Source organism: Arctopsyche grandis, chromosome 8 (assembly GCF_051622035.1).
Source record: "Arctopsyche grandis isolate Sample6627 chromosome 8, ASM5162203v2, whole genome shotgun sequence".
Lineage (NCBI taxonomy): Eukaryota > Metazoa > Arthropoda > Insecta > Trichoptera > Hydropsychidae > Arctopsyche > Arctopsyche grandis.
In genome coordinates this window covers 31,593,366-31,617,647 of record NC_135362.1, presented here as the reverse complement: position 1 = coordinate 31,617,647, position 24,282 = coordinate 31,593,366, and the positions used below count along the sequence as shown (strand labels likewise).

General features: G+C 33.5%; 1 protein-coding gene across 4 annotated transcripts in view; it reads right to left on the bottom strand.

Moving 5' to 3' along the window:
* LOC143916081 (uncharacterized) overlaps positions 1 to 24,282 on the bottom strand; it is a 253,337-nt gene that overhangs the window by 109,178 nt on the left and 119,877 nt on the right. For 2 of the 4 annotated variants that reach the window (XM_077436974.1, XM_077436975.1), the window contains exon 2: positions 5,605 to 5,941. The exons of the other annotated variants lie outside the window; for them this stretch is intronic. In XM_077436974.1, the coding sequence (XP_077293100.1) occupies positions 5,605 to 5,659 (55 nt within the window). In that variant the 5' untranslated portion in view covers positions 5,660 to 5,941. The remainder of the gene's footprint in view (positions 1 to 5,604; positions 5,942 to 24,282) is intronic. 4 annotated transcript variants of the gene reach the window in all.

Below are 24,282 nucleotides of genomic sequence, written 5' to 3'. Positions count from 1 at the left end.
ACATCCCAGCGAGGCCCAAATGGAAGAGAGAAGATCAAAATTCCACTAATACATCCATCACATTCAATTATGAGAGTAATGATGAGAGCAGGCTACCAGACAAATGGGTTAAAATAATCTCGGATAACCTACGCTCACTGAGGTGGAAAATATCACGTTCAGGCTCAGCAGCAATTTCATTGAAAAGTCGGAAAACTCTTGAAATATGAGCCATTCGATAAAGAACTGTGTGAACAGGAGGTACAACCATCAAATGATGATGTCTACCATGCACGTACATATGTAATTATTAAGGACATGAAGTCCTAACTGTTCCAGTAACAACAGGCACCACGTAGAAGCTGGAGAACAAAACGAATTGATGAGAAGTTTCAAGAGAGAAAGAAGAATTATACCCAAACATGCCCAAAAGGAAATGAGTAAAAAAACTCTAAAATTAATTATTAAAAACCTGAAATGGAATCGTTTAGAAGAATTTACGGACAAAACCTAGTATTTACCAAATTTCAGAGTTTAGCATTAAAATAGACAATATGCAGAAAACTCACAAATGAACTCTGATTGTATAGACGTTTCATAATTAAATTATACGTACTGTGTGTATTCGTCCACACAGCGTACAACCAACTATGTACTTCTCGATAGCTTTGTAACATATGTATGTATATCTCAAGCGGACGCTAACTTTTTTTTTTATCAAAGCAACAATCTACAAGTTCAAAAGGTCAATCGATATACCTAAACGACGACAGCTCGAACGAGGTAGGTCCTTCATTTGCCGTCTTTTTATTTTCTCGCCAAAGATGCGGGTCCATAGTTCAAGATGAGCAGAGTATAATTTTGAGTACGTTTCGAATGTGTGAACGCAGAAACACAACTAGTATACAGCACAGTAAGAAATAGAAGCCATTTACTATACATAGATACCAGTATACACGTCTACACTGAACCGAATGACCGCAGCAGCAGCATCATCGGCAGCAGCATCAGCAGCAGCCATCGGAGGCAGGCCACCTGTAGAGCGCCGGGGTTAAGGTATGATCATGACATGACAAAAACTCGATTGCCACTCTCGTAAGAGGAACTTTGGTGAATCGGACCATTATATCTGACCTCATCGTTCGTCCGTTCGTTCGATCGCATTCCGTACACGTTTAAAACTATACGTACCCATACAATTTTTTTTTTTTATATTGTATGTATATAAATTGTACAATTTTATAAATATTCTCCAGTCCGTGGCATTGTCCGCGAAATCGTTGCACACCCATTGTTTTACCATGGTAATTGAGCATTTAAGCTTTCAAGGCGCCTTCCCATACGGAGACGACGCCAAAAAAATGACACGAAAATAGGCGAACTGAATTTGAGGTTTTCGAACTTCGGAAAAAGAGAAAATTTCGATACTCGTATATAAGTATGTATGTATTACTTCTTTTTTTGCCGTAAGTTAAGCAGCATATGCACGAGCTCGACTAACTGGTTTTGAAGAGTCACATATGATTAGACATGAAACATGATGAGTATATTCCAATTAAACGCTTAAGAACCAAATGTACCGTGATAACGGCCTCGCAAAGGTCGCAAGCCAACACCTGTTGTTAAATTACGAATTTAAATACAAGCAGATGCATCTGGATACATCAAAATCAAATATTAGACGGTTGAAGTGTAAGAGAAAAAATAATAACAATTTTTCAATTTTCATAAGAAAATATACATACAAAAATACACACATAGGTATAGTTGGTCCGCTGTAGGAATAGATTTAGAAAAACATACATGCTGTCTCTTCCACCACCTCTCGACCAAATAACATTTCGCGCATACAATGTTCTACTGTCTGCACGAAATGCTATGAGTCTATGACATGGGATGTAGAGGACAGCATGTACGTTTTAGCTAAGTGTCATCCTTCAGCGGATGGACTATAATCTGTTTTGTAGGCGATAAATTAAAAAAAAAATACCCAATTTACTTTTTATCTACTTTTTAATTTAAATCTGCATACTTTATAATTATCTTTATGTATACGAAATATAAATACATAGATGAAATTTTACGATATTGAGAAAGTTCGACTGTGAAAGTGTGACTGATTCGTACTCAATAAACTCATAGATCCCTGGTCACATTTTAAAGGTTCATAGAAAATGTGCGTGTTTTAAATTGACCTTCTGGTCCTTCTCTTACTCGTACATATACATATGTACTTATGCGTACAAAAATTAAAAAAAAATCTTTTATATTGTTTATATCCTACATAAGTATATTTATTGATTGGGCCGAATCTTTTTCATATTTTAAAAGGCATGACAAAAATTTATAATAAATCATAATAATATTTTAATAAATAAGATGTACCTAATATCTTTATAGATGTACATTGGGAAGGAATTTATATATTTAAATATAGGAAGACACTTGAAATGCACAGAATGCACTTGCTGTCTCTTACACCCCATCTTGACCAATAGCATTTCGCACGTACACAGTTATATTATTTGTACGAAATGCTATTGATCAAGAGGCGGTGTAAGAGACAGCATATATGTACGTACATATGTATATCTATGAAGTATGAAATTTCAATATTTTTAAAGAGGGATTTTTATATAATATTATATTTTTTCAATTTCGTGGATTTGTATGTATGGTACATATATAAAAGATAAGCCATAAAATTCAACAGTTGATAACGATATTATTATTATTGCTATTATTGCTTACTTGACCACATCGAATGTGTTGAAATTGAAGTATGTACGTTACGAAGAAGTACATATGTATGTACATATATAGTAAAACATTAAAAAAGGATATGAAATAAGATATCTACACATGTAAATGAAATTTGTTGCGATTTAATCTGAACTTAATTTAACCTTATATGGAAGACACAAACGCAGTTTAACGATTGCATTAAAAATGAAATGGTTATTTCAACAGCACGTGAGGAAGTTTCATTACTGAACCTTCATTGCACGTAGTAATTATGTAATCGTCCTCGACAATAACTATTCTAATAATAATAGATATCCTATACGACCGATTAAACCGAAAACAAAAGCAGCGTCCAATATCGCATCAGATAAGTTTAAACATCCTCAGCATCGATTATACATGTATGTATGTACATACATACATATGGAGTCTACTCGCACAGGACGCGTTGGGAGGGCTTTGTCGATGGATGTTAAATCATCGATTATCCACATACACACACATATGTATGTACTCGTTCATGGATAAAAGAAGTCAATAAACAGATGCTCACGTGTTAATTTAACATAATGATATTTTCACGCGATAATACGCACAATAATGAGCGGTTATTCGTTACACGGAGCTTCGCATTATGCTCCTATAACGGCCGATCGTTACATGCGTAAATTACACGCCGAACGAAAAGGAAATAAAAAACACACATACATACATACGTACGTACACGAAAAAAATGGAAATAAAACATTCGAGATAGTAATATATCGACGACGACCTCTCGAAAATAATTCATATACATACTTCTCAACGTTGTGAACGATGAATTATTACGCGCTCGCAAGTACATACATACAAGTGTTTATAATATGATACGAAATTTTTAAATCACTCTCTTTATTGTGCTTTCAATGCGGCGGCGTTCAACGCAATTTATTAATTTGTATAGGAAAAAAATCATTCACAGTTCATAATAGTATTGTATGTTTTGAATGAAACCGATATTCACACTGTGACAGTTAATTACTGGGTAGTACATATGTTTAAATACATATGTAATATGCGCACATCCATTCTTATTTTGAAAATAAGGTTCGATATCGAGGTAAAAGATAAGCTGACAGATAGTACATATATACCAAATTAATTTACACGTACACTTGGATTGGTGTGTAAATATCTACATACATACATATTGTATAATAAGACGGGGTTGAGAAATCTGACGATCTTTAAATTAAAATAATACAGTGAAATCAAATCCATTTTATCGACATCAGAGGTATAATCATCAATATATAAAGTAACTGTACGTATCTCCGTTAGTGACCCAGTACCCGACACTTTTGTGTTTTAAACTTTTTATATGTAACTCCTTGACTTTATTTATAAATTAACTAAATTTCAATAAGAAGTCGACAATGACAGTAGTCGGAATTTGAAGAGGTCCAAATTTCAGTATTTTGATATCATTCCTACGCTATTTGACAAAAATCAATATAGAATACATTGATAAAAAAAAAAGATCATAATATGATTCCGTAAATTAATTTATAGAAAATGTTCCAAATTAAAAATTAAAAATAATTATTGGTTTACAGCGAAATTTGCTATAAGCTAACGGGGAATGGAACCACTTGAAACTTTGATGGATATTTTTCACATCGATGGCTATATTAAATTTTACCCGACCATGCTTTCAATTGTACTATTAACCCTTTGAATGGTTTTTGCCAACAAGTCCATGGGCCTGAATTACCCTGATATACGTTGTATTTTGAGCATGTAAAAAGTAAACAACAATAATACCCCCTAAGCCTTTCCAGGTAGCATTGAAAAGAAATGCATTGAACATGGGTCGTGTAATCCATGTCATTTATTTGTCAACGTTTATACAGATTGGTTTACACCGGAATTTCAGAATTTATAACCATAACAGAATTGCTGAGTATTTTAGATTGTGGCTTGGCATTTTGATTGTGAGCATTACATTTTTAACAACAATGAAGAAGATGGAACTAGTTTTGGAAAAATACATTCATTAATAGACTTCTTTTGTTTACTTTATGTTCTCGCAAGATATATTAGAGAGTGTAAACACACCATCACAAAACTCAAAATCCTAGGCGCCAGTTATTTGGGGTTTGTTTGGATGAGCTACAATTTGTATTATATTTGCTTTCTATTGATTTTCTAAATAATTCTAGTTGGAAATTTTCAGCGTGGCGGGCTTTCAACAGAAAATACGTCAGCATTCAAATATAGACAAAAAGCATTGATATTTTAAAAAATTATATCCCACATATTTTGTCTAATAACCATTTTCACAAAACTGAAAATAAGCATTTCTTTCATGTAAAAAAATGACGTTTAATAATCGTTGAATGTATGAAGTAGAAAAACATTAGGAATATGTTGAAATTTTTGTTTGAATTCAGCGAAATTAGACAACTTCTGAGCCGATTCCTGAATTCATAATTAAATGACACGTTAATTATGTATAAGCAAAGTAATTGACACTGATTAAAAACTGACCAAATATTTCGACAGTGATATTTAATTTGAAAAACCTTCAAGTATTTCCGCCTCGCACATACAGCAGGTGCAGTAACACGATATAATTTCGATAAGGTTGAATAATGAAAAAAATTCACATATAAAAATGTCCGAACATTAAAAAGAACAACAATTAAATGTAATCCTTTTAAAATTTTATCACAGCAATAATGTTAAAAGCGCGATTGCATCTTAACGGCAAGTGCTTTAGCATCTCTCTCTCTCTCTCTCTCTCTCTTTCATCTCGACAAAAAATAACAATAATGCGAATTTATCACATGACATCTGCGACACCATTTTTATTATATTTTGGATGAGTTTTCAAACCTGAATAGCACCAGGCCGGCCAGACGAAAGGGGCTTCAGCATCGACTTCCCTCATGGCCGGGGACCGCTGTAGCCCCACCAGTTTTGCAGCCACCGTAGCTATCTTCAGGCCTTTTCAGAACTGAATGTCTTCGAAAATTTGAAGCAACAAAGCAACGAAACGAAACGGAAAACTCACTGAACACGGTTCGTATTATAATCGAGCACTACAACAACCCTTGCGTATTCCATGCGTTCGAATGAGTACCGAAGAAGCACACTGATGTCGACTTTCATAACAAACACTGAACGGCGCACACAGTACTAATCATTTAATCACTCGAATATCACTTGCAATCTGAAACGAAAAACGTTGACGGTTATGACAGGAACAAAAGAATAAAAGGTGTGTGTGATTATAGCAAAAAGAAATATGCAACATTGTCGGGGCGATGTGTCGGGTCGCCTAGAAGAAAGATCGTCGACAATATATGTATTGTGCAAAAAATTTTGGCGATGTTGTCACATTGCTCTGAATTTATTTATTTGAAAAATGATGACATCACTGCGTTCGGTTTTACACGATAAAAGGTCAGGTTCAAGTTCGCTCGTTTACGAGCGCCGTGATATTTGTCTCCTGATGACAAAATTTCCTTACTGAAAGTGCAGCGTGGGATGACGTGTTTACAAAATACACTTGTACCCACCAAATTTCGATTATTTTTCTCCCACACTATGAGTGAGAGATGCGCTAGATTGTTAAGAGTCGTTTACACTTGTAAAGTCAGAATTATGTACATACATAGGTACATACATTAACAAACTGATCGGTGACACATTATATATTTACATATTATATGTATGATAAATATACCAATATGTAGTTCGATTCATTGTAGTTAGTTTCACATTACACAAATTCTGCACTTATATTATGCAAATAATGTAATCAAAGATTTTGTATATTTATCTGCAACTGGACAGCAAGTATACTGTCCCGAAGTTCTGTTCGAGTATGTGCCGGGCGACGCCGCTTACTTTTAATAATAAGTAGTCACCGGAGCCTGAGGGGGCCGTGTATTGTTCAAAGGTTGTAAATGCATTGTTAAAGGTTTGCCGAACAATGGATAGCACTGTGACTATCCTACCTCTAATAATAAGTAACTCCAAACTCACTTTTCCACAATTATATATCTAAAAAGTAAATGGAAAAATGATGGAAATTACCGATATGAATTGAAACTTTTGAGATCAACTACAAATAGATATAGCTACATAGTAAATGAAAAATACGTAGGTAACTACATATACATATGTAGAATGCAAGAAATGCAAATGATTCTATATCACTACAAAAACGGTTCATATGATTCTTCGGCGATAAAATTGCACCTAAATAAATATATGTATACACATTCAACGAAATTTCAGCACAAAATTAATTTTTAAAAGTATATTATGAAGAAATTGATAAGGAAAAATGTTATAAGATCAACAGATCTTCCTATATGAGAAAGATGAATTGAAACTTTTGAGATCAACTACAAATAAATATAACTACATAGTAAATGAAAAATACGTAGGTAACTATAGAATGCAAGAATTGCAAATGATTTTATATCACTACAAAAACAGTTCATATGATTCTTCGGCGATAAAATTGCACCTAAATATACACATTCAACGAAATTTCAACACAAAATTAATTTTTAAAATTTAAAAAGTATATTATGAAGAAATTGATAAAGAAAAATGCGAATCTTTAAGTTGCTACATAAAAAATGATTTACTTTTACATTGTTGAACGAACTTCGACAGAGCCATCGATTCATTGAATGCCCTACTAATTAAACCATAGCTTATACGTAATAAATAAAAAAAAATCGAATACTAAATCTAGGATAGCATTTCGTCGTGGATCGTCAGACCGGCGCCCGGTTGGACACAGAAATAATTCAACACCGTAGAACCGTTCATAGTTTATCTATTGTCGTCGATCTAAATCTCTCAAAAGTCGCCCCGGCCGATAGAGATAGGACAGCCAGATAAACTTACAAAGAAACAGAAGAAGCGGCCAGAAAAAAGTAGCGAAAGGCCGGTCTCGAAGTGGACCGCGTCGAAAAGAGAGCCTTTTGACCAGAGCAAATGAGAGACGTGGCACTTGGTCTTTTAACGACCGCCGACCGTCTGCGTAATGGATGTAAAACAACTTGATTTATCGACGAGATTAATTCGTGTGTGCTCCTAGGGGTTATGATAGCCATCAATCTAGCTCGATTAGTGCGCGAAAAGCGGTAGGTAGTATGTATGTAAGTAGCAGGCCCAAGTGCAACCGTGCATAACGGACGATGTCGTTAGTTTCATCAATTCTGTGGTAACAAGAGCGTAGAAGACGAGCCGAGCCTTCACTAGAAAGTGAGGCTAATGCGAAATAAGATGCAAGCTAAATTAACCAAAAAAGAAATAAAACTGCACACGTGCTGAATAATATAGATACGTACATATGTTAGGTTCTAACAAGAGCTTGTCGCCTTGTAATTAAATCAAATCGGTCATAATTAAATGTTTATCTCGCGCGTCGTTTAACGACACGTGACGCTAGCTCAAAAAGACAATTGATTAACCCATTTTTACGATTGTTAATTCGACTGCTTTTGTAAGACAGATAAATGGGCAGTTAACGAATAAGAAAAAAAATCGTTTCGGAAAATTCAGCACAACTATATGTATGTATATGTAAATCTTCTATAATTCATCAATAGCCAGCAGCATGGCTGGCTATTGATGAAAATAATTTATTCCGAGTATAATATTTAATGCTGCTGGTCAGACTTGGATATTTGCGACTCCAAGTCTATCAGAGTTTGCCAAATCTGATTTCATTATTAAAGCGGTTCCACCATCAAATTGGCAAAAACAATCATACCCACTACGTGTCACCACTATTTTAATATGACTTCAAAAATGTATTATCTATAAAATAGACGTCTCACTAATTTTCTTATATGTATATAGTATTTTTATTATGCTAATATGTACGGCTGGTCACAGTGACGTGTTATTCTGTAATGTCACTGTGGCTAATATGTAAATAAATAAATCTGATCAGTAGGTACTGCAGTACTATCGAAAAGGGTTATGAAAGATCAGAACTGGGCTCATCAAATAAATACATAAATTTTAAAGTATATATATATATATATATATATATATATATATATATATATATATATATATATATATATATATATATATATATATATATATATATATATACATATATACATATGTATTGTGCAATTTTGTCGCAAAACCCCAAACTACATACATATGTACGTGCAATATATCGGGAGATAGTAAACAGTTATTTAAGAATCAAATAATTTTAGTATATAAAGTAATTGCCCAACTAGGTATATTATCCCATTTGAATTCTAGTCAGTTCAATGCGATACTATTTTTTGTATGTACATATAAACGAGAGTCAATTTTGATATCAAATACTTAAATCGACTTGAATAAAATAAAAAAAATGAACTTTCCATAAACCAAAAGCGATAAATATAATCGAACGATCCATAGAAATAAAATGTTGAGTAAAACTAGTAAATAAAATAATTTCACCTGGTGTCACTTAATGACTGCTTACTTTCACTGGACTTCCTCAATTACGCTTACAAACACAACGAACACGAACGACAATTTTTATGGCCATTTATAGACATATATTTTCGGAATGCGTCCGAATTTCATCGAATGAAATATTACACATAATTAAATTAACCGAAGTTTTCTTTGACAGTTAGTTGAATCCGATCCATTGTACGCATTCTTACGCAACAACATTGTCATCGAATAAATCGCCAGCATGAACTTTGAACCGAAATCGAAAACGGTTTCACGAAAATTACGCCTATCGATGCACTTGTGCAACGGAGCAGATTTGCTGAAATATCAAAACAATAGAGGCGGCTATTGAACTTTATCGACAAAACGGCAACTGCACGTAATCGTTCGCCTATGCAATTTAACGATGCAACCAATTAGCACTGTGCATCGTCGACATTTTGCGCGTGCGATTCTAGGGATTTGCGATTGCGATTTTTCCATCAAAAATGTCCGACAAAACAATTGGCGGTGTATATCTATGTACATATAAATGGAATTTCCCGTGGAAAATTGGAACGGTTCAAGGTGAAGTCGCAGGTGATCATGTTTGCTAGGTCGTTTCGGGCAGGTCTCCTTGTACACCTTGCACAGGCACGACCCGGTGGCTTCTGATGATGATAGCCGTGGGTATGTGTGTGTGTAAAACCCGTGGGAAAAGTGGCATAAACTGTGATCGTCCTTGAACTATGGCACCGCAAGCCCAGAGTCTTGACACAACCGCAAAAAGTATCTACCACAGACCGACAGAAGTCATCCACTTTCGTACAAGCAGTTGTCAACTCGTTTATAACAAACTTGCCATTCGCAATCTTAATACAGTTTGGTAACTGCTATTAGTTGTTCTACAACGGGGAATCCCAGCCAGAGTCAATTGGTATACGGAAAATATTAATAATTGCAATTCATCACTTTTGATCTAATAATTTTATCTATTTTTTCAAACGCTGCGAGGGACCCGTATCCTACATACATACATATATCGATAAGTTTATAATATACTAGTGATTTTACCCGGCTTCGCTCGGTATATGTAATATAAACAGCTTAAACATGGCAAAACAATCTAATAGTAAAAATTCATTTGTTTTTTATTAAATTTATTTGAATCGAAAAAAAATAATATTCAACGATATCGATTTCATCGTCATAGAAATTTTGTTTTGTTTTCAATGCTCTCAACAAATCTTACAAAGTCTCTTTCGAAATTATATGTATGTATATAAGATAATACTAGCGGTACTACCCGGCTTCGCTCGGTTCCTCTTTTGACGATCTCTTCCGTTTATGCACGGATATAATAAAAGTAACTTGAAATGGAAATGTCATTCTAGTAGTGAGAAAAATCTTAATTTGTTTTTTTTATTAAATTTATTCGAATCGAAAAAAATATATATTATTTAACGACCGACCAATCACAAACGTCTTTGATCAATCCAAATCAGAAACGAATTACAGACGCCGTTTCGGTTTTATATATAAGATGTCATATATGAAACTAGATAAAAAAAGGAAGTAAGAAAATGGAAAGAGATATAAAACTGGATGAATAAAGTCCCATGTCAATCAAAGAATTATTTAAAATGCAAATGAACAGCATTTTGACAAAACATTCACTCAAATATTGATTGGTGGTATGAAGATATGAGATTTATTTTTCTTTATATGCGTTTCGTTTTCAGAATAAATGAAATACATAGATAGAATTTTTGGCTGGCAAAGCTTGTTTGTGAACCGCTCAATAAATTCAAATCACAACTAACCGTAAAAATCTAACCAATTCGATTCATCGACAATTCAAAATCTATTATTAATTTAGTATGTGTTTTAAACGGGAAGATCCTAATTAATTAATACGATTTTCACATTTGGGCTTGTCCTTAATCCGATGAAAAATAGTTCACGTCTTCCAATAGATATTGTTTCGTATGTACATATAATACAATATGCATGTAAAACTGATGTCTTTGACTTTTCGATATAGCTTTCATCTATTACTGAGGCGTACATATGTACATACATACATATATGTATATGCAGTTTTAATAGTTCAGAATTGCACCTTAATAGCCCACCAGCCATCACAATTGACGTCGCTATAGTGAAGTAAATTATTCTGGATTTTTCACAAGCTCGTATAATAATGATTCGTTTCGTGTTTATTACTCTGAATGCGTTTCGCGCAAAAGGTAGCCAAAGTAAAATCCATCATAATCTGACAGCGTTTCAGAGTTTCTTCAACTTACAAAATTGACCTCACAACCCATAGTTGGGATATTGGAACGTAGTTTTGCTCAGAAAAACTATCCCAGATGATTAATAGTGGACAAGATATCAAATGATAGTACATACATATAAATTGCAGGTAGTTAAATTAATTGTAATTTGATTTTATATGCGTACATTATGCAGACAGAAGTATTTTATTTTATATCAATTGACTAAACAGATAAATAGATTTTACAATAAATAAAAATATAACAACCAAGTCAACATTTAACAATTGAAATGATCAACTATTAACTGTTCTAGTTGGTCGCGACCCCCGCAACTGAGGAAGCGGTGCAGCGAATGAAGAGATATGATAAATGTCAATTCCACCATCTAGTGAATTTAAGAAACGGAACGGGAGAATTAAAGGCCTCGAGGAATGGGAGAATTGAAATATGCCACAGTTCTTACCAGAGGAATACATTGGAATACAGAGGATTGGACCTCGTTTAAAAATAATCATACACTGTATGATTTAAAGTATTTCTGCCGTAGATACTACTGATTAGATTTGGATATTTGTGACACCAAGTCAATCGTTTCCCATCAGAGTTTGCAAATTGATCTGATTTAATTGTTGAAACGGTTCCATACAAATTGGCTACCTACCCTTTATTTTTCACCACTGTTTCATTAAACATAATATGTATGTAAGTTTAGTCATAAGTGTCGATTTTAGGCAACCAATCATGACACTACGGTAAAAAATGAAATTAAAAAAAAAATACACAATCAAATTGTGATTACAAAATTTAAACATTTTTTACCGAGATCACGATGAAATATTAATTTCAAAGGTATTAAAAATGCATATATATTTATAACGTGAGTAGAAGCATAATCAATTTGCGGAAGGTCATAAAGGCCAAGAAGCGCTGGTTACATTGTGTACGATGTGTGAACGTTTAAATGCGTTTGCGGTACGCCATGTGCCCTCTCCGGGATGCCAATTCCAAGCAATATCTCGAGATCGGACGTTAATGTGTTAAAATTATAGCGTTTAACGCGTTCGCATTAATCTAATTAACATGAGACGCGCCACGAAACCCGCGCTTCTTTACGATCTCAATTACGCGATAAACGACCGAATAGCACACTATAGATTTTTGCGAAATAACGGACTAAGAATCACCAGCGGCCAACACGCAACTTTCGGCGTGGACAAATGAAAACCCAAAAAAGATTAACATGATAATTTTTTTTTAAACTAGGCTTTTCTATGTTTTGTATATAAACATATAAATCTTGTAAAATATCGCAGATCGGTATCTTCGAAGAACAGCCAAAACCAAAGAGTTGCAAACAAACTCCGACTGTCATAAATTTCAACAGTGAAGGCTCGGCGTTTGGGCACAAGACGAATATCGAATTATAATATAAACATTTTAACACTCATTATATAATAACCTATTAGTGAAGTAAAAATATATATGAGAGATAATGAGAGCCTATAATGCAAATTGTATAAGATAGTGTGAAAAAGATGAAGTCATAGGCGCTTAAAGAATTAAAATCTGACAAAACTAGAGGGGGGCGGAAAGACAAACATATAAGCTAGCAGTACGGCTCAGTGGTAGCGTGTATGTTTAGCACCAAGTGATTATTGGGTTCAATCCCGCTATACTATTTGTGACTCCAAGTCGATCGTTTCTTATCAGAGTAAGCCAATTTATCTGATTTTCACTGTTGAAACGGTTCCTCAAAATTGGCAAAATCACCCTACTTGCTGTCACAAATATCTGAATTTGATTTATGTACAATGTGTAAAAATTTATCTACAGGTCTAAATCCATAGAAGTCTCAATGGATTAATTAATTAATTGTTAGTGTCGTCGTGTTCTTCAGCTTCTCAAAATACAGTGATTTATGTAATAAAGATGCGTGTATTTTATGAATTTTTCCCGAGCCCACTTTTTTCCAGTGGGAAATAATCCATTCAACGTTTTACAAATACACACACAACAGAAGAAAATTTTCTTTGGGCAAAATCCATTCCGTATAGGTAAGGGCCGGGCCGCACCGTGCAACTTTGTCGGCCGACTAGTTGCGCGACACGAAAAAATGTATGAAAATGTGTATGACAAACAAGTTGACGGGTGTGGCATGTCCCATCTACCTGCATGCATTGGTCTGTTCGCCCTCAACCAAGTCACTCACAAGTCACACACTTGGTTGAGGGCGACCAGACCAATGCATGCGGTTAGATGGGACATGTCACACCCGTCAACTTCTTTGTCGCTCACATTTCCATACATTTTTTCGTGTCGCGCAACTAGTCGGCTGAGAAAGTTGCACAGTGTGCCCCCGGGCTCTACGTGTGATGCGACTCTCAAGGGTGTCAACACCGCAAAGTTTCACGAAGCGCACCGTTTATAAAGAAGTTTCGACTCGGAGATTTCGATCGACATAAGTTTTGCACACGATTTTCGCCCGCGCTGTCAATAATAAAGTCATAGTTCAATTTGTGTGTCGAGTTTTGAAACACTTTCAGGTGGGTGAGGAAATCGGAGTGGGAGCTGTGGGCGGTTCAATGAGAGCAAAAGGTCGCAGCAATCGGCCGGCGAACGAACGAATGTGTCACGGGTGGCAGTCGAAGGTCACGCGTTCTCAACATGGGGGGCGCGTGACGAGAATGGCCGATTCGACCGCCTCTCAAAACAGGTGAACAATCGCAGGTGAAACCGGCGGACGTGACGTCTAAACGCGACCGATGTCAAAATCGATCGAAGAAAACGCACATACATACATACATACATGCATAGCAAATAATAAAAAAGACCATTTCGAACATACCTATCTATCCACTTTCTGGAAGAACGTGGGTGAATGTCCGAAAGTGTATCGATGAAATAAAATTGAAAAAAAAATTAAAATACATGAAGTGTGGTAAAGAAACGTTTCACTTAGCGTTGGGTCGATAATTGCGACTCTGTTGAGTGTGCAGCTGACGAGAGCCCAACAATAACATAATCGATCGATTTAATGTTGTGTCGAGTGATGTATATATGTATGTATATATGAAATTGGGGTAAATCTAGTGCAAGTCAATGACGCAGATCACCAACGTCATTCGATTCAATTTGTAAATGTGATAAGTTCATAGAAGGAAAAAAAATCGGTGAGTCGGTGATGTAACGATATCGAAAATTTTAAACAATTCCGTAAAAGGATACATGTGTAAGTATACTGATAATATATATATATATATATATATATATATATATATATATATATATATATATATATATATATATATATATATATATATATATCTAAAAAAATTATAATAAAGGTATCAATAAATGTATTTATAATTCAAATTCAATTCCTTCTACATAATACTGGAATTGCTGTGCATGGTATTGCAGATCATACTAGTATGACCATTTACAGCTCTAAAAGGTTAGTAACTTTATCATCACTTAAGACGACTAATCAAGTTAGAAATCTCCGTGATAGGCACGGATTTTTTTTTAGATTCTTTTAACGACAAATGGATCTAGTTCTGCAGGAAGTATCCAAACCAATCACCATAAGTTGAGATGGTGACGATTCATCACCATCTCAACTGCAAAAGAATATGTTCATATAAAGTAAATGAAAATTAATTTGGTACATCATACGTCAGAGATGGTTCACTATTGTCAACCTTTTTTTTTGGCTCTCTTACTTTGTAGGACAATAGTGAACCATATTTTGTGCATAAAAGCATCTTCGATGCTGATCTCTGATCATTACTACTGTTGTCTATAGTTGGTCCGCTGTAGGAAGGTACTTGGGAAAAACGTATTTCATGCAGACAGTAGAACATTGTATGCGCGAAATTTTATTGGTCAAAATGGGGTGTCAAAGACAGCATGTGCGTTTACACCCAAGTGTCATCCTAGCGGATAGATTACAATACTATAATCTGTTTTGTGGGCGATAAATTAAAAAAAAAACCCAATTGGTAACTACTAGGTAATTTTTGTCATTGTTATACACTCGTATTAGAATATAAAAGGCCTAAAAGTGAGTGATTAAAAAAAATGAAAATCAATTCTTAATCATATTAAGCTGTCTAGTCAAAAAAATCTACGACTCCATACATATTTACATATATATCTATATGCTAAAATAATAATAGAAAAATATGATTAATTTCACACGTTATTAAACCAAAGGTAATCTAAAACGAACCAAAAGATTTACAATTTTAAATTCACGTACACATTCAATTGAAATAATTCTAATAAAAAACTTAAACTAGAAACAAAACGCTTCTGCATATACATACATACATATAAAACCTTTACATCGCACATATCACATACCCATCACGAATAGTTTATGAACATTGGTACAAGCCTTTGATCTGAACAGGATTAGCCCTCGATGGGAAACGGCGATCGTTTCGATATCTATTATACACAGCCCTATAGACCCATAACTTTCTGCATGTGATGTACATACATACATGCAATAGTGATAACTTTTAATGACGTTAGGCAGTGTAATGGCGATGACAAATGCCAAGAACGAAATCGACAAATGCTGACGGAGCAGTGCGCGTGAGCAGGTTGTGCAAACTGATAAGCGTGTCAACGGCAAACAAACGACAACACAACTACTACATATGTATTATACTACACCGGTAGGTAGACAAGGCACAAAGGTCGTTATGAAACGAAATATAAAGCCTCAGCAGTAACGGCCAACGTCAATAGTGAAGGCACTATACCACTCACAGCGCAACGTTATAAACTAACTCCACCTTGGATATAGACAACTGAGAGGGATGTTATCTCACGCTACAGAAGCAAATCGTAGACTTTCGCCTGCGATAACGTAATACAAATACAAACAATTTTGCCTTGATCGGATAAAACAGAGGCTTGCAAGTATTGCGTATAGTATAGTAAAACTATAAGAAAATGCAGATTACCTAAATACATTCTGCTTTAGTAGATCATCGACTTCAGAGAGTCTTTAATTAATATTATGTAACTTGAAAAAAATGCATGCCATAAATAATATTCCGTTTGTTACAGACATTACTAACAGACTAACCAGTAGATTCTATGACAGAATCACTAATAACCATACTAACACACTTGTGAAGAGTCTCGGTGATTACAATAAAATGACTATATCCTTCAGGTAGATTACCTAAACACAATCAGCTTTAGGTCATCGACTTCAGAGAGTCTTTAATTAATATTATGTATTATGAGCATTTATATAATAATTGTAAATAGGTTTTTGAGCTCTTTTTCCTATTATGCTGTACATATTAACACTATAATAATATAAAACTATGATTACTAACAAAATTAATTTAAAATTGTAAAATAGAAAATGATCAGTAGATCAGTAGCTATTAAAATATATATAAGATGTAATTTTGAACATAATTTAGTAATAATAAAAAGCATTTAAAAATCAAAGAAAAAAATAAGAAAATGCGCGAAAGATTACATATTTATCGACGAGTACACATTGCTACGGGCGAAGTTTTTCAAAGGTGATCGTAACAAATTTGACATTTCTATTTGAGATTCGACCTTCAATTTCATATGATAAAAGCATAGATACATTTCAAATAAATAAATAAGAGAGTCAAGACTTATTATTTGGAATGAAAGTTCATATATGTACATAAATATTAATTAAAATAAAAAGTATTCTAAAGACTTTCCAAAATCTATCGATGGATCCATTGAACACCATTCAAATATACAATTTCAACATTACTTTATATTTAACTAGTGGTTTCACCCGGCTATATAAACCACGTAAACATGGCTAATCTAATAGTAAACATTTGATTAAATTTATTTGAATATTCATTTTTTTTTATCAATTAATTGAACGTCACGGATTCTACGAACCAAACAAACAAACATACACACCTACAAAGGATCTTTCGAAATTATATATTAGATGTTTAAAAAAATATAAAAGCAAATATAACATGAGATTGAATCAAAATTTTCTTACACAATATGAGCCACAACTAAATAAAAACGAATTCGTTTGTAAAACGTGCATTGTATTTTTTAACCAATGATAAATCATTATAGTTTGTATCATTTAAAATGAATGATGTGACACTTTCATATCGGAAATTTGCCACAATATATTTATAAAAGACTATTTTCGTTATTTAGATTAAAATTGATAAGGCGTATTGAGACATTTGTGTACGTATATATATAATATTTTATTTATAAAAAATACTATAATGCACTTTCATTCGCGCTGAGTCACACAGAGCTTCTTCGCGGCAGAATTGACGTTATAATACAAATTAAGATACAGACTGATAGTGCGGTATCTTATCTCGAAAACGTTGCAGAATGTTACGAGACCATTTACAATTACATAGAGTACACATACGAGGAGATCAATTACAGTAGTTTCGATTTCGTTTTAGCACCGAATAACCGCGACCAATTTGATTTAATCTATACAACAAACATGCATAATATGTATTATAGTATTCACATAATGCATGTTACAGAACAAAACGAAAATGTTAAATTTAAAATAAATAATAAGCCAGAGCAGATTCACAGCGTTCAAAGATTAACATAATAGATTCGACGCATACGACACCGCCATTATTGTTACACGTCTGAAAGATGACATCGATTCATTTACATACGAATCGCTAACTCCAAATCTAGATGTATTATTAAAAACATCCGACATCTGAATATAAATATGTAGATGCGCGGATTAATAACAATCGAATCGGGGTCAAAATCGCAGATAAGATATATTCGTCTGGCGTGTTCGTCTTATCTATGCACTCTAAGAGGACGTTTATCGCGTCGAAACATGACATTTTTGCACACGCAAAGGCGTGTTTACTATAAAATAGTAATTTTGATGAAAAGAGCCTTTTCGAGCACAGGTGTAAACATCGCCGAAAAGTCTTCAATTATTATTGGCTTCTTATTATCAACGAGTCGTTCGAGGGCGAATGCGCCGATAGCGTTCGTTTGACCCACTTCCTCTTATCGCACGGCATTTTCCACATTTTCCGAGCATTAGCGAGGCATTGCCGAGTTTTCATACGGACCGATGCTCAAACATCATATAAACGAACATTAATATAGTTATAATTATTGAAAATTCTATTTCATTAAATGAGCTAGCGTTTGGAATATATGTAAGTTATCATATACCTACATATGTATGTATAATAAAAACTAAATTTCAACGGTTATCAACATAAAGTGATACGAGTTAATTTCAAATTTAATTAATCATAATATAAAACTAATTGGAATGACATATCTAAAGTATAAAGTATTGTCATATGTAAAGTATAAAGTTTTTAACTTTAGACTACGAAATGAGACCAAAGATGGATTTAAAAAAAATTCGGAACCCATTGAGTTTTTTTTTCAAAATTAACCATCCCGAAAACCAGTAACTAATAAAAGGTAAAATACACATCTAAAGATATTATGTAATAAATTTATCTACTAAAAATGATAGAGACTCTTCTTTCCACAATCCTTAAAAGATACGGAAAAAACATCGATTCTTCGTGATAAAAACTGCATATCTACATCAAAAAAAGCATTATTTTATGACAGATGATTAAAATAAAAAACGTTTATTTGACAATTAAATCAAGATAGACAAGTCAATCGAGTACACGAATGATTGCGTATTTGCACCTGCATTTTCTGCACTTTAAATTATTTAACTTTTCACATTCGTAAACTATACTTTAATTTTCTATGCAAAAATACTGTAAGCGGTTTTCTTTCGATGACGTATGTATTTTAGCATAAAATTTTCCACACTTCTCATACGATATGACTCGCCAAAATGAAAACCACTGCCTTAGAATCAATCTAATTATATGCGATGACCAAAAACAAAAAAAAAGAGTAATTAGTAGGAAAACAAAATACACACAAACCATATCTTTTGAATTAATTTCTATCAACATAATGGAGAAAGTCGTTTGTTGTCTGTTTTAGATTTTTTCCACACAAATGCGTAATCGGTATAAGCAACGCACAAAGGTCACAATCCATAAAAACGACACTTTACACAATTTTCATCAACACCTTAAAGACTCCAATGAGTTGCAAATTGTCAATCGCTCGACCGTTGCGCACATTTTAACCCTTTGACTTCGACCCGCTCTTATAAAAGCGAATATATTATCAATGGATCGCAAAAAGCAAAGCGTAAAGAATGGTATGTGCGCGACATTAGAAATACATAATACGATTTCTTCCATCATGGAATGGATTTATGCGACCCGTTGACATTAACGACCAGAACCGCCATTTTTTTTTCACCGATCAGAAAAAAAAAACACGGGGTATAATGACGCTATCAGGACATATAAAACACACTGACTATGGTCACAAGCGTGATCCCAACCGCATAGTAAACAGCTAAACGCAACCCGGGTGAAGGAAAGGTCGACTGTTAGTTTGCGACAGTGATAGACAACCATTTTTTTACGCCGTTGACCATATACGAAGTGTTAATGGACCAACCTTGATAAATTTTGACATATTGCATCAACGATGTTTTGGCCGATTAGGTAGAAGAACGATGTCGGCGCGAGCGAATCATATCGAGTAAATCAAGTTTAATATTTAAATGCTAAATATATTATAATAGATCGAACTTTGGCTATTTTAATGCGTTTATATTATAGCCCATATAAAAAATATCGTAACAAGCAAACCATCGATACATATACAGAGGTGTGACACAATGGATGGACCAATTTATTGATGTAAATATACTTTGGTTTCAATAATCTTAGCGATTGAAAATTTAACACCGTCCAATCATTTTATTTTTAGGTGGTCTTTGAAAACAACTAAAAATCACTTAATATACAAAAAAAATATATTAAAAACACGCGAACAATTGTAATATAAACTAGTAACAAACAAAAAAAGGTTTATTAATGAAATAAATATTTAAATCTTATGTGAAATAAAATATGAATTTATTTCCCGAAACGTATTAACACCGCTTAAGGCGAAAAACTGCTAATTGACCGATTTTGCATCACCCTTTGACCTATGTATTTATTTTTCTATTCAACTTGAGTCACTACCTGAACCCTAACAAGCATATTCATTCTTAAATTTCACAAATTTTTGTTCATATTTGCATTCAGTAGCTTGTTTTACCATTTAACCTTAGTGGTCCATCCATTGTGTCACACCTCTGTATGTGTTTTATATGTAATTAATTTAATTTATTTATATTAATAATACGCCTAAAAAGAAACAATTAAAAATCTGATATTCAAATTCAAGATAAGTACATATGTACATATTGAACCGTATTTGAAAAATATAATTATAACTAAAACTGTTGACTGGGAATTTATATTTTTTCCCTTACATATTGTATTTTAAATAAATATCGTTCACAAAAAATATACGCATAAACTTATTGTTTCGGTCGATTACAATATTCGAAATCTTTAAACTTTAACCCGTGTCCTCTCTCACACCGAAGCCGAGCACAAAGGTTATATGTATGTATGTACGTGTCGAATGGGTCAAAACAATATTTTACTCAATAAAATAATAATACAAAAAAAAAAACATTAAGCATCTGCGCATAAACGCTAGAAATATATTATAATAATTTTACGACGAATAGAAAATTTTCATGACGAATTTATCGCAAATGACCTTAACGGTGTGAAAAACCTATTTATTTTTAATCGCAAGTGTAAAGTGCCAATCATATTGAATAAAAAAATACATATTTTATTTATAAATAATATTCCACGCGCTCAAGAAGAGCCGATACAGTTTTTATTACTTGGTTGTTGTTTTTTTTCGGCAGTGTACAAATGTCACTGGTTAAGAGCATCTGAACTTAAACACACGTACACGCCTTTAGATACATATACAAACATTAAAATGATAAAAAAATATATACATACATACACATAAAGATTTATTAAGCCGTATCCATTAGCTGTCAACTGTTGAATCGATTGCCGTGAGAGAACGACCACAACCTCCGCAGTTTTGCATACATTATTTTTAAAACTACCAGATCAGAAATTGGATCACTTTTAAAATCGACCACATGAATATTTATCATTAATTTGGTACATACGGATTGCCATTAACCTTTTCCGAACGAGTTAAATCACACACACAAACGGTTACCGTGTGCGGTCATTCAACAGTCAACCGGCAAACTGTTTAAACGTCCGCTTGATTGATGATCGCAAACAACATAATATAACATTTTAAAACGGGAGCCTTAAAATAATTTAAAGCATTTAGCGCGGATAAGTGTAGAAATTTACGATTTCGAATTGATTTATGCCAACGGTGGGGAAAATGTGTTAAATATTTAATGTTATATAATTTTCGCGCACATTTTCATTCACTCAAAATAAATAATAAAAATATTCCATTTATATTTTCGTCGATATTATGCTGAATGTATTGTATTAAAATGTCAAACGATATATGGAGGTATAAATATTAAGATTGAATATTGACAACGCCTACATGATGTCCGTATTTCTATTTCAAATTTCCAAATAAGATTATAACTGTTACGTGACATGGCATTATATGTATGTACATATGTATGCGAAACGACATATCGACAAAATAAAGATGGGACAAAATTAATTCCATATAATTGCAAATATTATTAGGCAATCAAAATTAACACTAAAATTCCTTCAATAACGGTTTTAATTCGACAATAATTCAAGATTCAAACCTTATTTACAATATATGTATGTATTAGTATGATTTTGATTTCAACAGATTATATAATTATTAAGTATATTTTTGCGGATCTTTTCAAGTAAAAATCAAACGGTGAATTTCTCAAGTTTTTTTGACCCGTTTGCAGCTTATCAATGTAACAAAACACATGATGATATAAATATACCCAAAGATTTGCAAAAAGATCCCGTATCTACTTTTTTATTCAATCTTAGCATTTTCGTGTTTCATTTTAGCGAATAGAATGTTCAGTTTTAGCACCGATTTTTTAGCCAAAACTTTCAAAATATATATCAATTTCAATACCTTGTCACACAATTTATGAAATACATACATTTCAATATGAAAAAAATCATACAAATCATCATCTTTTGCAAAATATTAAAAAAAAATCTGGAAGGTCTCTACTATGAAGACTTCAACTTCGCAAATCTCTCGTATCTAAAATGTAAAACCAAACGTATTAATTAGTTTTACCAATAGCAATCGGTGGATTCGAGTTCACTTCGCAATTTGGACTCGAATCTCACTACGTCATATTTTCTTTTTAGAATTAATGATAGGGCACGTCAGCGTAACACTATTCCACGAATCCAAGAAGACGATTCAAATGCCTACATAAGCTAATGAGTGTAAAGTAAGCAAGTGTCGGAGACAAGTGTCGTCGACAAAACCGACAATGCGATAAGCCGACAACCGACCTGGCTGGCGATAACAATAGGATAGTGATAATAGTCGGTGACCCGAATTAAATTGAGTGCTATTAGCAATAGAACAAGGATAAAATTTTGATACATTGTAAATTTTTACGACGATTACACAACCGAATCGATTTCGTGCACTTGAGCCAGAAATCTCCTTTTCATCGAATGAGGCAATGCGATTGAGAATAAACATTTTAAACACACGTATTTATTGTCTTGTCTAGAATTTATACGGCGATGGCGATAATGAAGCAACATACTTAAACCGTGTATACTGTCGTGTTAAAATTTTGATATTTGGCATCATCCTACTGACAAAATTGCTGCGGTCTTGCGATATCGAAAAGGTCAAATGCATCACACAAAAGTTCACAGCGAAAACAAAAATGTCAAATTTTCACCAACAGCGACGTAATTATGCGAAAGATCACATTCAACTGTAGCGAATCTTATTTCTGTGTCGCATAATAAAGAAATTTAATACTTTTTTTTGCACATTTCATATGTAGAGATATCTTCATTGTGATGGAAAAATCAAAACGACGTTATTGTTATGCGAAAATAAGCATGAAATATTATAGCACGTGAAATCTCCGTAATTTGCATGTGCGAAAAATTATTTAAACCTCTACGCAATTTATACATACACGTTGAAAATCAGGGCTAAGTATGATAATATTTTTAAATGATTTATTCGACTCGCGTACCCGATAACATTTTGTATTCGACTCGAGATCGTTTGATTCGAACGAGGCTGTTAAGTGTAAAAACAGAATAAAAATCATTAAGTGATTACTTAAGAGTAGAGGAAAAACCGAGGCGTGACCAACACATGATATACTCAATTTTATGAAATAATATACATAAGCAAATAATTTACTTTTTTTTTACGACTGGCCAATTACGGTTGACCGATTTTGACGAAATTTCCTCGCGTCAACTACGTATTGCAAATATCAAAAATGAAAGCAAAAAAAAGCAAGAAAAGTCGGCAGAATGGCCGATCTAAAAAAGTTCACCGTGCAAAAAGAAGCGTTAGCGCCCTGAGGTATTAAACGACACGGAAAAAAATTAATAAGACTATTTTTTGCCACGAAGCACCTGAGTTAAACCAAATCGACCGCTACGAGCGTGAAAGTTGTTACAATAAGATTAATAACGCCGTATTATGATGTTATACATTTATACACATACACACACCGAATCTTTGTGCATCGTTTATTGTATAATTGAACCACATTTGGAAGGGGAAAATGTGTATATATGTATGTATGTAGGCACATAATTTTTCAAATAAACTCACAATTGGAATA